A 15,438-nucleotide genomic window follows, 5' to 3' on the forward strand; every position below is an offset into this window, starting at 1 on the left:
TTTTGCTGTTGGAGGAGGCCAGTTAGGTGCCAGACATTTGCAAACTTACTAGAAATACATCCACAAGCATGTGAGCAGTGATTGGAAGAGAGAGGGCTGAATCTGTCTGGGACCAGGCTAGTTGATGGCTGCACGTCTGCTGGGTGACATTTAGGTTGAAAGGGCAGTGAGATTTCGATGTGCGTTAGAGAGAAGCAGGTTGTCCAGGAGCGTAAGAACGGCCGTACTGGGTCAGACCAATGGTCCATCTAGCCCAGGATCCTGTCTTCCCACAGTGGCTGGTGCCAGATGCCATTGTCCTGTTTGTCCCCTCTGAAGCAATTGTGAAGTGATCCATCCCCCGTCGTCCAGTCCTAGGTCCTGGCAGGAAGCAGCACAACCATTTCCCAGCTCTTTGCCAGGAGCTTTTGTTCTAAATCGGCAAATATTCTTGCATCCGTGCTACTAGCTCATTACTACACGCTGGCCCATCCTGGTGTGCCATGTTCTGCGGGTGCTATTTGAGAGCTCATGGCCCCAGGCCTTGACAACTGAATGCTGCTCTCAGATATTGGGTGTAATTGGCCCTCACCATGTATGTGATAAACTACATGGCTTTTGTTGTTCTCAGTAGCCTGTGTGCTTTTGGTTTTAATGGTCAAACATAGAATGTGAGAGGCGTGCGTCTGCTGAAGTAAAACATTTGTGGTAATTAAACTTTATACCTCATGTCTGTAGAGGTTTATTAATTGGCTGGTTTGGCTACAGAGAGAGTCAGGCAGAGAGGGTAGCTTAGTGCTCCTGTTTTTCTTCTATGGGCCAGGTTCCCAGCTGGACTACATCTCCCAGGATGCACCATGGTGGCTCAGCAAGGGGGGGGAGACTGGTGAATCATGGGAAATGTAGTCTAGCTGGGGAGCCCAGCCCATAGAGGTGAGACTGGTAGCATGAGGCAGTCAGAACCACAGTTTCAAGGAGGCACTATGGTGGCATTTCCTGATCCCGTTTTTTTTTTTGGGGGGGGGGTAATTTTTCAGTGGAAATTGGGAAATTTTGACAAATTATTTAAAAAGGAAAAAAATTGGGTAAGAATGTTATTGGGGGAGGAGAGGGGAAGGAACATTTTCTGAGCAGTTCTATGGACAGCATATAAGTCACTTACTGCCTTTGCGCTAACGGGTCAGTCTGGCTCTGGCAGTTCCTCATGCTCTCAGATTACTAGTCCTGAGTTCAGTTCCTGCTGCTGCTGACTCAGTGGGAAGCTGTGATCTCTTATCCCCACTTTGAGACCTCTAGCTGAAATGCACCAAGCATGGTGGGGGTCTTTAAAGAACTAAGTTCCTGCTTTGTGTTGTTTAAAACAAATCCTTTTATTTTAATCTGGGCCGTGAGTCGCCTTACAGCTCTCAGCCTGACTGCCCACCTTTCCCTGTTCACCTGCAGCTTGCCAGTGCTCCACAGAGGGCTCTCTCCACGGCACATGTGATCAGGAAACTGGACAGTGCAGCTGTCGCCCCAAAGTGGCTGGACTGCGCTGTGACACCTGCATGCCAGGGGCATATGGATTTCCACATTGCGAAGGTAGCATTGTCGTCCTCCTCCTCCTCTTCCTGCATGACTTGGTACAGCACATTCGTTTAGGGCTTCCCTCTACACCCTCGAACCCAGCTGCACCTACCGGCCAACACTCAAAGCCCTGTTTTTAAAAACACGCTAATAAATACACAGACCAGTCATCTACCCAGTGAAAGCTTAAATACAACCGCCCCCAATCTCCTCCATGAAAAGTTTCTCCGAGTGTACACACAGGGTGACTCAAAGCTTTAAGGGGTCTGTTTTAAACCTGCTTCAAGCTGTGCTTTTCCTTGCAGTGGGCTCCTGTAACCCAGCAGGGTTAGCAACTGCAGACCCTTCCCTGTCCCCGGTGAGTACTTCATGTGCCCCTCAATCTCTTGGGGCTGTTTTGAGTTTCCTTTCCTGCAAACCTCATTTGTTTTTCTTCCCTGGTCTCAGAATTTCCTACTGTGTCGCAGGACCTGCTCCAGGTACAATGCAGAGAACGGCAGCTTCCCGCTCTGTAGAGCAGGAGACCTCATCTGTCCCCTTAGCTGCAGGTTCTGTGATGCTGCTCGAGCCCCTGGCATTCTCGCCTAATCCTTGTTTTCATGCCCCCGATTTTTCAGGGTTCCTGTGCATGTCGGGCATATGTCGAAGGTCCAGCTTGTGACAGGTGCAAACCGCTGTACTGGAACCTGACTCCAGATAACCCGTATGGATGCACGAGTAAGGAACTTGCATATAAGAGGAGTCTTTTGGGGGCAGTCTGTTCCTCTAGAGGTTTAAGGGCCAAACCTAGGTCATCTCCATTGGAGTAGATGTGATTCCCTTTTCTCCATTCCCATCGTTTCCACCTTCAGTTATGGCACGAAGCGTTAGCGTCCCAAGTGACGGGACTGATTTTGTCATCCACACTTAGCAGGGGGGATGGGCCAGACCTGGGACCCTTTTCAAAGGAATGGATCCAAGGATTTGTTTTGCCAGCTCTGCCAGGACCAAACTCAGACTTTACACAAATACAGGTTTTACGTGTGTAAAATGGGAATGTGCACGTGCAAACAGTGTGCAACATCCAGGGCAAGCGTGAGGCCGGCTGAAAATCCAGCCCTTAGTGAGTCTGTGCTACTTTGGTTAGTTTCCCTCCATAGCAGAAGCCAAGAGCTGGTTTATTTCCTCTCTCCATCCCCTTGGCTTCTATCATGTCTGGTTTCCTCTGCTGCAAGGAACGTTGGTGTCAATCTGAGAGTTTTGAATAGTCTCTCGACGGCTGGATTGATTTCCTCACTCTCTCGTGCTCTTCTGCTCTCTTCAGGCTGCCAGTGTGATACCAAGGGCACCATCAGTGGAGTTGCAGTGTGTCAGCAAGTAAGATCACTCCCAAAGTTCCCTGTGTAGAATTAGATCCCCCCCCCCGCCCCCCTGCTCCCTTTAGAGTTAGGAAAAGCCCTTCATGTGTGTAATAGCTGGAGCTTTCCAAACCCGGCTCCCGCAGAACCACTCTCCTGTCCTGACGCTGTCTGCTCAGAGGTTGCGCCAGTGAGTTCTGGGTGCCCTTTGTCAAGCTGAAACTAGAGATCATTTATCCACATTGACCCCCTTGATCTTCTCCATCCTGTTGATGTGATGCCGCAGCCTGGACTTGCCTGAGGACCTGGGTTTAGAGCAGGGGTGGGCAAACTTTTTGGCCCGAGGGCCACATTGGGGTTCCAAAACTGTATGGCAGGCCAGGCAGGGAAAGCTGTGACTCCCCAAACAGCCTGGCCCCTGCCCCCTCCCACTTCCCGCCCCCTGATTGACCCCCTTAGAACCCCGACCCATCCAACCCCCCTGCTTCTCGTCCCCTAACTGCCCCCCTGGAACCCCAACCCCCCTATCCAACCCCCCCTGCTCCTTGTCCCCTAACTGCCACCCCGGGACACCACCTCCTATCCAACCCCCCCTGCTCCTTGTCCCCTGACTGCTCCCTCCCAGGATTCCGTGGCCCTATCGATTCTTTCCCCCCCTCCCCCCCCAAGCTCCCTTCTGAATGTGTCCCTGCGAACGCGGGCGGAGGACTCAGGCGGAGCAGGGGCAGCCGCGCAGCCGGAGAGAAGCGATTTCCTCTTCAAAGCGCCGCTTCTCTCAGGAGGACACTGGGCGGCCGTGCAGCCGGTGCTGGAGAGAAGCGGCGCTTTGAAGGGGAAACAGACGCTTCTGTCCGGCCGGCTGCGCTGCCGCTCGGTGTCCTCCTGAGTCCGCCACCCGCGTTCCCCGCGCTCCTGCCACCCACACTGCCCGCCTGCTCCCCGGAGGCTGCGAGTGAGCCTCCCTTCCTGCTCTCTTGCCCAGCGTGCCCCCACGGCACGGTGAGGTGAGGCTGCGGGGGAGGGGGACAGCTGGGGGCGGGGAGGGGACGGGACCGGGGGCTAGCCTCCCCGGCCGGGAGCTCAGGGACCGGGCAGGATGGTCCCACGGGCCGTAGTTTGCCCACGTCTGGTTTAGAGCCTACATCAGGATTGAGGAAAGAAGACATAAGAAAGAAGACGTAACTCATTCAGCGTTTGTGCTTTGGCCTACGAGAAACGGAAGAGTCCTATTATGATGTGTATTGTAGTAGCACCTAAGGACCAGGGCCCTATTGTGCTAGGTGCTGTACAACAAAAAGACCGTACCCCACAGAATTTGCAACCTTACTATGTAGTAATCCACTCAGAGCCCAGGCTAGCTGGAAAGTCTTTGGCAGAAGCCTTGGAGGGAGGCTGCAGAGTTGTTTGGCAAGGGTGGCAGGCGTGCATTCTTCTCAGTAGCCATCACGGTCTTTGTAACATCTGTGGGGTTGGGGAAAAGTAAAGGCCTCTGAATAATATGGTGGGCCTCAGCCACATCCTGCTGCCCATGGGCTCGATGAAGACTGTGTTTTCCCATTCTCCATCCCAAGGAATGTTCCACAGTAGCTTTTGTTAAGGGATCATCACTAAAGTCTTGTCAAGAGTGGGGATTATAGCCAGTGGTGGTGTTGCACCGAGACAGCTATACTAGTGCAAACCCCGGTGTAAATCGTGATTTGCTCTGGCCCCAGCCCCCGTTCACACCAGGGCAGTGCAGTTACAATGGTGTAGCTGTAACAGCACAGACACCCCTCCGTGAGGCAAGGCCAAATTATCTCCCCAAGGGAGCTCGCGCAGTGCCTGCCTGCCCGCCCTAGGTAAAATGGCTTCACTCTCCATAGTGTGTGGCAATGGGCAGATTATGACAAGGTTTTAGCTGTTTGTAAGGGCAGTCCCTTCTTGTACGTTCACCGTGCTGTTAAATAGTCTAACCGTAGGTATTGATCTGGCCCAATGAGGGCATTATTTATTGGCTGCATTACGGGAGTGCTTACGGGCCCTCCTCATGGACCTGGACCCACCCCATTGTGTTAGTGTCTGAGTGCCCTGCAGTCATTACTGGTTTTCTCCTCACAACACCCTGTGAGGTAGGGTAGTGCTGTTAGCTCAGTGTGCAGGGGGGAGCTGAGTCACACACTTGCCTAGGGAAGCTCTGACAGAGTTGGGGATTGAACCTGGGTCTCTAGAGTGCCAGGCCTTTGTCCTGACCACTGCACCATCCTTCCTCTCTCAAATGCTGGTTTGGTTGTACTGAGTGTTGAGGAGGGGCAGAGCCACGCCCATGGGGCGCTGACTGACCTGGCTGTCTCCTAGGGCAATGGACAGTGTTTCTGCAAACCCAGCATCTGCGGCCAGTTGTGCTCCACGTGTAAGGACGGATACTTCAACCTGGACCATGCAAATTACTTTGGCTGCCAAGGTGGGTACCCTTCTCTCTTTCATGAGGTGCTAGATCTGCCAGCTGGTGGCCTGGAGCACGGAGCTGCCTGTCTGGGGTCTGTGGGACAAGAGTACTGAGGCCTGGAAAGCAAAGTGGATGAGAACAGAGGGTTGGGCTCTTCTACCAGAAGTGATAGAATTGAGCACCTGATTTAGACCCACTGTACGTCCCCGGAGTCGATCAGATGATTCACTCCCCTCCCACTAAGGATGGGAGGGGAACCAGGTGAGGGTGGATGCCTGGAGTTTACTTCTTGCCTTACAAGCTTGTACTTCTGCTTCCCTGTGTGCACATTAATGCTGGTGGTGAGGGGCGAAGCAGCAGAGGCTGCAGCTGCCTGTCGCCCTGCACAATGCTCTCCCCCTCAGTGGTGCGCTACAAGGGTGGCGGTGCTGGGAGATAGGCAGTGAGCAGGGCTGCGGAAGGGGTTTGGGTTCAGAGGCCTGGTCGGAGCTCAGAGGGCTCACTGAGAGGATTTGCAGGCCTGCGTTGTTCTCAGCAGCCATCAGCAGTCTGGAAATAGATCAGCGCTGCGATGGAAGAGAAGCTAATCCAAGCGGGGTCCAAGCCAACATGAAAACGGATACAACGGAATAAAAATAGAGCTCTCGGCGGCTCCTCCCTTCGGTGCGCAGCTTTGATTAGTGCTATTCGGAGCTCGTTAATATCAGTGGAATGTAAACACCTGCTTCCTGTCCACAGGCTGCCGGTGCGACGTTGGTGGGTCCATCGGGCCGACGTGCGAGGCGAGGACTGGAGCCTGTCACTGCAGGCAGAACACACAAGGCCCAACATGCACCCTGTAAGAGGCCAGCTGCCACTACAGAGCTGCTTGGCGCGTTCGCTCCTTGTTCCTTTAGCTGGAGACTTCTCCAGCACCCCCTCCCCAGCTAGCGGGCCATGGCCTTAGAACGCTGGAGGCTGCGTGTCTCCCGTCCCTTGCCACCGCAACCACTACCGCACACCTACACCCCAGCGTGTTCGCCCCTTGTTGGGGACCCTCCTCTCCAGCCCCTTCCCTCCCTAAACAGCTGGAAAGAAGTTAACTCCGCTCCAGTTTTTCTCCCCATTATTGGGAAGAGGGAGTCCCATGCAGTGTTGATATGGAGCTAACAGCTGCAGACACCATCCCGTTTGGCTGTGTCCTGGAGGGCCCCCGAGAAGCCAGCAATCATGGGAGTAGCATGAAGCGAGTTCCCCAGACTCTGGAAACCAGGCTTGTAATTCTATCTATTGACTCTCTTCCCCAGGCCTGCGAGGGACCATTATTTCCCTGACCTCCACCACCTGAAATTCGAGTTGGAAGAGGGCACCACGCTAGATGGCCGGGCTGTTCGCTTCGGCTACAACCCCCTGGAGTTTGAGAATTTCAGCTGGAGAGGATACGCTCAGATGTCTCCCATTCAGGTATGATTTACGGGACTGGCCCCAGCCTGTGCTCCCTACCAGGAAAGGACGCAGAAGGCTAACCATTCGATGCGCTGTAGACGCGTGTCTTATTTTAACCCAAAGAGCTGCTCTAAACCCAAGGTCATGTGGTGGCCAAAACAAACAGTGCAGTGTAAATATAGTCTGTTTGTACAGATATTTCCTGTAGCATTAGGGACAGAATAGACTACTGAGAGGAGAGATCCTAATTCAGGAAGCCCTGCTCAGGAGGTCAACCTAGAACAGGGGTCTCAAACTCCCGGCCCGCAGGCCATCTGTGGCCCGCGAACCTCCCCAATGTGGCTGGGTCTCTCCCTTGGCCACACCTGCCGCCCCTGGATGTTCCCCCTCCCCCCCCAGGAGATTTACAATGGCCTGGGGCCCGGGCAGCGCAGCGGAGCTGAGCAGTGTCTGCTTGCTCGCTCCACGTGTCTGCCGGGCCCCTCCCTGCGGCCCCGGGGCTGTGCCTCCACACGCTGCCCCCGCCCCAAGCGTCCCTGCGGCCAATGGGAAGCTGCGGGGGTGATGCCTGGGGGCAGCAGCGTGCGGAGGCCTCCCAGCCCGCCCTGCCTTGGAGCCCCAGGTAAGCGCCGCACCCCTTGACCCCCTCCCAAAGCCTGCACCCCCCACCCCCTCCTCACACACCCTCTCCCACCCCCGAACTCCCTCCCAGAGCCTGCATCCGCTTCCCACACCCTCCCAGTCCCCAAACTCCCTCCCAGAGCCTGCAGCCCTACCCCCTCCTCCTGCACCCCCATCCCCTGCCCCAGCCCAGAACCTGCACCCAGCACCCAAACTCCATCCCAGAGCCTGCACCCTCTCCCCTTCCCACACACCCCCTCCCGCCCCCAAACTCCCTCCCAGAGCCTGCAACCCTACCCCCTCCTCCTGCACCCCCATCCCCTGCCCCAGCCCAGAACCTGCACCCAGCACCCAAACTCCATCCCAGAGCCTGCACCCTCTCCCCTTCCCACACACCCCCTCCCGCCCCCAAACTCCCTCCCAGAGCCTGCAACCCTACCCCCTCCTCCTGCACCCCCATCCCCTGCCCCAGCCCAGAACCTGCACCCAGCACCCAAACTCCATCCCAGAGCCTGCACCCTCTCCCCTTCCCACACACCCCCTCCCGCCCCCAAACTCCCTCCCAGAGCCTGCAACCCTACCCCCTCCACCTGCACCCCCATCCCCTGCCCCAGCCCAGAGCCTGCACCCCAGACCTCCTCCCTCACCCAAACTCCCTCCCAGAGCCATAGGCAGGTGGGGGGTGGACTTGGGGGGCGGGGGGGGGGGCGTATTCTGGGCAGCATGAGTGACATCATTGGCCTGCTGGGAGGATTTGAGGACTGGCACTGGTCCTAAGGTAAATTGAGTTTGAGACCCCTGGCCTAGAGGATCACAGTGGTCCCTTCTGGCTGTATGATCTATGTATCCTAATTCAGTTAGTGGGAAGCCTCTTACGGGGCTTTCTCTATACAATGTCTGCAGGTTTCCTTGGGGCCCTTTCACCTGCTCTTCTCTTTCCTGCCACACTCTATGTAACCCCCTCTCCCCGACCCCAAAAAGGAAGCCACTTCTCCCCCGTTACTACACGCAGCTTATACCCTTTGTGGCTACTTTGCCTGGACTGTTGTTGAGTATAGATGATTTTCTACATGGGGGCGAGGCTGTAACATCCACTCACATGGTTCCCTCCAGCTTTTCCCTCCGTGAACCTTTCTTCTGCACGGCCCCTATCAGAACGTTGAGTGTGTGTCGGAGGGCTAGGGGGGTTATATAGCAGCCATACAGGGTTGTCCTGTGTAGCAGGTTCTTTATCCTGACCCTTGCTCTCTCCACCTACAGCTAGAATATTCTTTGCTTTGCTTTGTTGCTAGGCTAGGCTGGGCTTTCAAAGGGGCTGAAGGGAGTTAAGCACCAGGTTTCCACTAAATTCTGGTGGGAGCTGGACGCCTAACTCCTCCGGGTTCCTTTTGAAAATCCCAGGCCGAGCAACCAGAGACTGTTAAGTAAGTTGTTCACTTGGCTGCTGGTTTTGTTTGGTATCCACTGGCTGCATTAGAGACTCCATTGGGTGTTGAATGTCGGGCAGGTGTGTGGCTTTGGGTCGGCAGGCCCCTTTTCCGTGCGAGGTCATTCCAATGTGTCCTCGAGCGAGAAGCTCAGGCTGGGACCTTGGAGCTTTCACCCTAAAACCTAGTCTTTAACGTCCCTTGCCAGTATCTTTTCTCAAGGGAACGGCCCTCCTTTATCGCAGCCAGTTGATCATGCCCATGGAGGGTTTGCTTGGCAAACCTCCACTTGGTCCCTGGCACAGGAAAGCACTTAAGCATGTGCTTAGATCCCATGAAAGTCAATAGGACTTTAGCATGTGCTTCACGTTAAGCGCATGCTTAAGTGCTTTCCTAGATAGGGATGCTTTCCTGAATCAAGGCCACGTGGCAGCTCTTGAATAAGTGGACACATCTCTCGGGAGAGTCCTCAGTTGGTATTGCTAGTTGTTAGCATTTCAAGTATCAGAGAAAACCGCATGATTTCAATTTGCAGCCTCTCTGCGGACATTTGGGTGGTGAACCCATGAGCACAGAGACAGATGGCCTTGGAGCCGCCCATGGGCTGACTGTAGTACAAAGCACCAAACCCATGTTACATTAATAATGGAGTCAAGCCTGTTGTTAAAGTAACCTCTTTCCCTAGCTTAGAATATGCCCCCCCCCAAATAGCCCCTCCACCAAACAGCACCCATCCATGCTAGCCAGCTTCCATTCCAAAACCGACGGCTTGGAACGCTCTCCAGTTAAACGCTGTGGCCAAGCAACCTAAACGCGAGTGTGTGAGAGTGCCTTGTAGGTGTTGTCAGATAGCGGAGCTGCTCTCCTGGTGCATGCCCCCTGCCTCACCTCTCCCGCCCACCCACCCATGGAGAGGGAGGAGGATAGGTGGATGCTTGTAAAGTGCAGTTGGTAGCACATGTGCAATGCCTTCTCCTGCTGCCCTTTTCACGCTGTTAGGCTGCGTGGTTGCTTGACTCCTCCTGCGCTGTGGCATGGTGCTTCGGGAGCAGTCCCCCGAGCTGCTGCGCTGGGGCTGGTGGCTATTGGCGGTGGAGGTGATTTAAGGTGTTGCTCTGCTTCTCTCCCCTTTCTCTCTCCCACCAGCCCAAGGTAGTGGTGACTCTCAATGTGACCTCCCCTGACCTGTTCCGCATCGTCTTCCGCTACGTCAACCGGGGGCCGGCCAATGTGGAAGGGAGGGTCTCGGTCCTTGAGGAAGGAAAGTTTAATGTTTGTGGCAACTGTAAGTGCATTTCTCAGTCTTAGACTAACCAAAACATCCCCGCTTTCTGCAAACCACCCCTCTGAAACACCGCCCGTTGGGACCTTCTGAGCTCCTCCAGCGTGCCAGCCCTTGGCGCGTTGGCAGCTGCTCCCCTGTGTCATGCAGAGGGGAGGGGGACTAGAGAGAGAGGCAGGTAGGCAGGCAGGCAGGTACCGCTCTCCCACAGGATGGGTAATGGGCCCAGCGCCGGCCCCACAGTGATGTGTGCCCAATGTGCTTTTGCTTTTTGCAGAATAAAGTCAGAGTCACGGTAGACGTGAAGGAGGCAGAGCTCTATCTATTCCATGTCATCCTGAGGTATATTAATTCAGGAGGTGCCACTGTGTATGGCAAAATTACAGCTTATCAGCCACGAAGGAGAGGTAAGGGTCCCACGCTGCTCCCCTGTGCCACTGCCGCTTCCTCCCTTCCCCCCGCAGTCTCCTGCGGACATCTCTGTACGGCTTTACTCTGGAACTTCTGCCCTCCAGAGCTGGAGGCTGGACCGAGGCGGCACTTCCCCCATTTAACAAGCCAGCGCCGCAGCGATCCCCGGCCACGGCCCCAAGGGGAGCGCGCTTGTCGACTCGGCCGGTGTTGGAGGAGGCGGCATAACGTTTAGATGAGGCTTCCCTGCCTGGTGCCCCCGAACGGACAGGATGGCCCGGAAGGCCCTTGCAGAGCCCGAGAGGAGTAGCTACACGTCCAAGATGGGCCACGCAGGTGGAACCAGATCCGAATGGCAGCATCCGGACCCAGGCTTTATTTTTCAGCTCCCGTCTTTCACTGCCAGTTGGTGAATGAAGTGGCGGGACATGCAGGAGGGGGATGCGCTTCGCCTGTCCGTGTGCTCCCTGCAGCCACCTTCTACCATCAGAGCACGTCACCTTGTATTTTAAAGCCAGAGGCAGTAGCAGGAGACCAGACCCCCCTTCCTGATTGATAAGGACATGGCGGAAGAGCCTGGCTTTTGGCCTTTGGGAAGTGCCAGGTGGCTTGGTCTGGCAGGCGTTTAACAGGGTGTCCCATTGCATTTTGGCAGTTGCTCTAAGCTGGCTGCACGGACTCTGATAACCCAGCCTGTGCAGGCGGGGAAAGGAAGAGCCAGCAAAGACAGCTTGAAAGGCACAGAGACCCACGTGTTGTATGTACCAGGAATCAGCAACGTGTAGGCAAGAGCACACTGGGACAGATGATTTTGGTTTTGGTTTTTTTGTGTGGAAGAGGATACAAGGGCTTTACCCATGCACAGGCACGTGCACACAGCCTACTGCTAATGTCTCCTCTCAACTAGGCCAGGAGATAGGAACTGGGGTTCGTGCCAGTCATTGGCTTGCTCTTTTCTGGTAGCTCAGGGCCCATCTGCTTCTCCCCTGGGCTGTTACCCAAGCAGCAGCTTTCTCTTTTTTCTGGCAGCTCATGCCCAGGACTGAGCATTGCCATGCCTGACCCGAGTGCCAATCCTCATGGGGCTCTTTGCTTCCCCAGAGCCGCCCTCTCTCTGAGCCCCTCTGCTGCTCTCCCTTCCCCACAACGCACGATTTACTGGGTGGCTCCTCTCCCTCAGGCAGGGTGATTTGGCAAGTGCCTCGGAGGGGCTGCTAGCTCTAGCTGTTGGTGACAGCAGGAGACTCTGGAAGAGCAGCTGGGCATTGCCTCTGGCCCCCAAGCTTGGAGTTTGAAATCCACTGTCACACCCGCATGCAGCACTGCCACCAAGGGATTCCAGGCTGCCAGCGACTGATTGTGTCCCTTCTGGAACAGTCCCATAGGACTGCATAGACAAGGACTGCTTTTTATAGGAGGGTTCAATAAACCCTATAGAAAAGTTGTCCCTTTCTATTAAATTCTGTCGGCTTTTTAAGTGATTCCTATAGAACCTTATTGGCATGGCCCCTATTAAACCCTATAGGTTGGTTTTCCATAAGGAATGACTTGGAACTGAGTCAGGCGTATCTTTCCCTGCCCGCCCTACCCATGCCAGGATGGCGAAGTGACATCTGGTTTCTGCAGCATGGCAAGCGCTCAGCCCAGTGAGGAAGAGGAGCAGTAACATTCTGCTCCAGCCTTTGTTCGCATCCACCTTTTGCGTTCACTTTTCTGAAGAGCGAGTCTCTGCAACCCCTTGATGCCACATGTTTTTCTGGCAAAATTGCATCTGCCGGTTTTTTCATACACGGGAACGCCAGTGTCCATGTGCAACGTGCATTTGCTGACCCAGGTTGGCTAATCGATCTCTGCAGGGAAGTTCTTGAGTTGGCAAGTACGTAGAAAATTGCAGTCCCTGTAGAGAGTGGTGTGAGGCCCCTTCGACAATCTGTCCCAAGGAAGCCAGCAAGTTTCAAAGCCAGCTGCAGCAATTTGTTCCTCAGGAGAACTAGCCCAGTGTGGCAGCTCTCACAGAGACCCTGCAAGAGAACGGCACTGCGCCTGCCCTGGCATGTCTTCCCTGTGCAACTGCACCCTCAACGTGAGCGACAGTCAGCCTCTACTCATTCGTCATCCGCTGAGTTCTGTTTCAAGGAGCTAGATTGGGGATGGCTGGTGCTGTCCTGTTTGGTACCATCATGAGGATTCCCAGTCTAATGGTTAAAAAAACAGGGCTGGGAGGTACAAAACTGGTGTTCCCTGCCACTGACTTGCATTATGACCCGGAACAAATCACTTGACCTCTGTATCTCAGGCCAGGTCTACACTACCGCGCTAGTTCGGCGGCTGGGAATCGAAGTTCCGGGTTCGATTTATCGCATCTGGACGTGATAAATCGATCCCGGAAGCGCTCGCCGTCGACTGCGGTACTCCAGCTCGGCGAGAGGAGTACCGCGGAGTCGACGGGGAGCCTGCCTGCCGCGTGTGGACCGTGTCTGAACCGCGGTAAGTTCGAACTAAGGTATGTCGACTTCAGCTACGTTATTCACGTAGCTGAAGTTGCGTACCTTAGTTCGAATTTGGGGGTTAGTGTAGACCAGGCCTCAGTTTCACAATCTGTACGTATAATGCTCCCGGACAGGGAGGAGGTTCCTTAATTCTCTACTGTTGACGTAATGGTCTGAGATCCTGGGATGAAAGGTGACATTGAATAGAAAATATTGTTGTTATTTATTTGGAGCTGCTGGGCTGGCACAGAAGAAACTGTTGCTTTACCTTGTGAAGTGAGCAGCTGGAGGATATATACAGGGCCTGACGTGCCCAGATCTTGCTTTAAAACAAGAAAGCAAGCGGCTGGATAATTATACGCCCAGTTACATTTCTACACAGGAAAGTTAAGAGAAGGGTCATCCACTCACATGCTGCCGGGCGTAATCTGATCACAGCATAGGTCAGGAAGGATTACAGCTGGCTTGCTGTATAATGCTGTGGCTTTTTTCCCTTCCTTGGAAGCGTCAAGTATTTGCTAGTGCAGGAGGCATATTCCCAGCCTGGTGGACCGATGAGTGGAGCCAGCACAGCAGCCCCTTTGCTAAGCCATGTAGTCTCCAAAACATCGTGCCATCCTCATCCTGTGTGGAAGGGGCTGCCAATGTTAAGACGAGGGGCCTACAAGCAAGTTAGTCCCTTGCAGCGTACTGTGTGGCAAGCATTTAACCCTTTCGCTCCCTGACAGCTCCGAATGTATGGTTCAGGAATCTAGGGTCCAATCTTGAGTTAATTGCTCTGTCCACGTACTGGATGCGGCTAAACAGTCGAAGTAGTAGCATGCTCCTTCGCCCTACCCTCTCTCGCCCCTGCTGCGTGCCGTGCTGTAAATGTACCACACAAAGACAGTCAGAGGAACGTGCGTGTGAAATTCACAGCCTCCTGCCTCAGCTCATCTGCCCCCCCAGGCAGACCGGCACATCTGCTCATTTCATGTGTTTACAAAAACCCTGGACCTGTAAACTAGCCAGTAGCCATTCTGACACTAGGTGCCGTGCTGTGATCACACTCAAAGTTAATTGATTTAAAATGTCAACTGAGCGTCAGTTTAGCCAACAAGTTTCAGTGGGATAAGGATGGGGCCTGAAATCCAGGTGAAGGCTGTTGCATTAAATTGCCCTCTAAGCTCCAGCTGCAGAATGTCTGTTGCTGTGGTTGGTGGGGAAAGGCAGGAGGGTCTCCGAGTTTGCAGCAAGATATTCTCTGTTGTGTATAGTGTATCTGTTTGATTCTTGTCACTTGTCTTCAAATAATTTCATAGTAAATAAGTTCTAGCTGGGATGCTGTTGGGTATGGACTGTTCAGCATTGGATGAGAGCTACAGATGAGCAATAACAGTGGGGCAGTCAGTGATTTTTTTCACTGAGCAGATTCTGCTTGGGGGGTATTTCTGTCATTGTCTGATGTGGGACCTCGGCGCATCCACAGTGAACGCTGCTCGAGAGACTAAACCAGGCTCCCCCCCCGAGCCACGTTTACAGAGTCACTTCCCCGCCTGTATCCTCCGCGCTTGCTGCCTGTTGCGCGGTATCACCTCAGAGCCGCCCTGAGCTTGTGCCCTCTCACAGTCTCTTGTCCTTCCCGCCCCAGGTACTGAGCAGACCAAGCAGATCATCTTCGCTCCCAGCACCGAACCGGCTTTTGTCACCGTCCCTCAGAACAGCTTCGGGGAGCCCTTTGTGCTGAACCCCAGCGTGTGGTCACTGATCGTTGAGGCAGAGGGCATACTGCTGGTAAGGCCCTTACCTTTCTCCTTCCCCCAAGGAAAGCTCTGGCAGTTTCCCGAGGAACAGAGTCACACTCAACTTGTCCCCCTTCTTCTCCACCCCTGTTCCAGGACTATCTGGTTTTGCTCCCCAGTTCGTACTATGAAGCGCCCATACTGCAGCTGAAGGTCACAGAGGCGTGTACCTACGGCCCAGCCCCTGAACGAGCCAGTCAGAAGTAAGGAAATCCATTCCTCTCTTTGTCTGTGATCTGTGTCATTTGGGGTCTTCCCAGCTCTCTGGTACTAATGAACCTGTAGACTGCCCCCTTCTGTGCAGGGCTGCATTCCCATTCGGTCAGCAGCTGCGCGCTGTGGGGGAGGCACCAGGGATCTCCCTTCACCAGGGAAGCCTGGGCAAATGGGGGCAGGGGCTCTTGGAAGAAGTCAGCCACAGCAGCTAACTACCCCAGGACCCCTGTGGTGCCTCTCGCCTGCCATTCAGGCCAGTGGAGGAGTGCTGTGTTCGCAAGAGTCTGCAGGGCTTCGGGGGGTGAGGGTGGCTGTGTGGGGAGAGGTTTTGACCGTGACAATGGAACATAACAAACAGGGGCAGTAAAGTTCGAGGCTGAATGGCTTCCTCTTCCTAATGGCACGGCCCCACCCAATCTCACCATAGGATTTGGGAGCGGGCGTTGCACTGGCGGGAGGGATGCCTAGGTCATTGGACA

The 15,438-nt window shown here is 54.6% G+C and overlaps 1 protein-coding gene across 1 annotated transcript in view; it reads left to right on the forward strand.

Annotated features, from left to right (window-relative positions):
• Nucleotides 1-15,438, forward strand: part of LAMA5 (laminin subunit alpha 5) — a 164,485-nt gene that overhangs the window by 103,126 nt on the left and 45,921 nt on the right. Inside the window, 10 exon segments of the mRNA XM_065414983.1 lie at nt 1,423-1,560; nt 1,851-1,903; nt 2,163-2,262; nt 2,849-2,901; nt 5,217-5,322; nt 6,046-6,145; nt 6,594-6,750; nt 9,927-10,065; nt 14,593-14,735; nt 14,840-14,946. Coding sequence (XP_065271055.1) covers nt 1,423-1,560; nt 1,851-1,903; nt 2,163-2,262; nt 2,849-2,901; nt 5,217-5,322; nt 6,046-6,145; nt 6,594-6,750; nt 9,927-10,065; nt 14,593-14,735; nt 14,840-14,946 — 1,096 coding nt within the window.

This window comes from Emys orbicularis, chromosome 12 (genome assembly GCF_028017835.1).
Source record: "Emys orbicularis isolate rEmyOrb1 chromosome 12, rEmyOrb1.hap1, whole genome shotgun sequence".
Taxonomy (NCBI): domain Eukaryota; kingdom Metazoa; phylum Chordata; order Testudines; family Emydidae; genus Emys; species Emys orbicularis.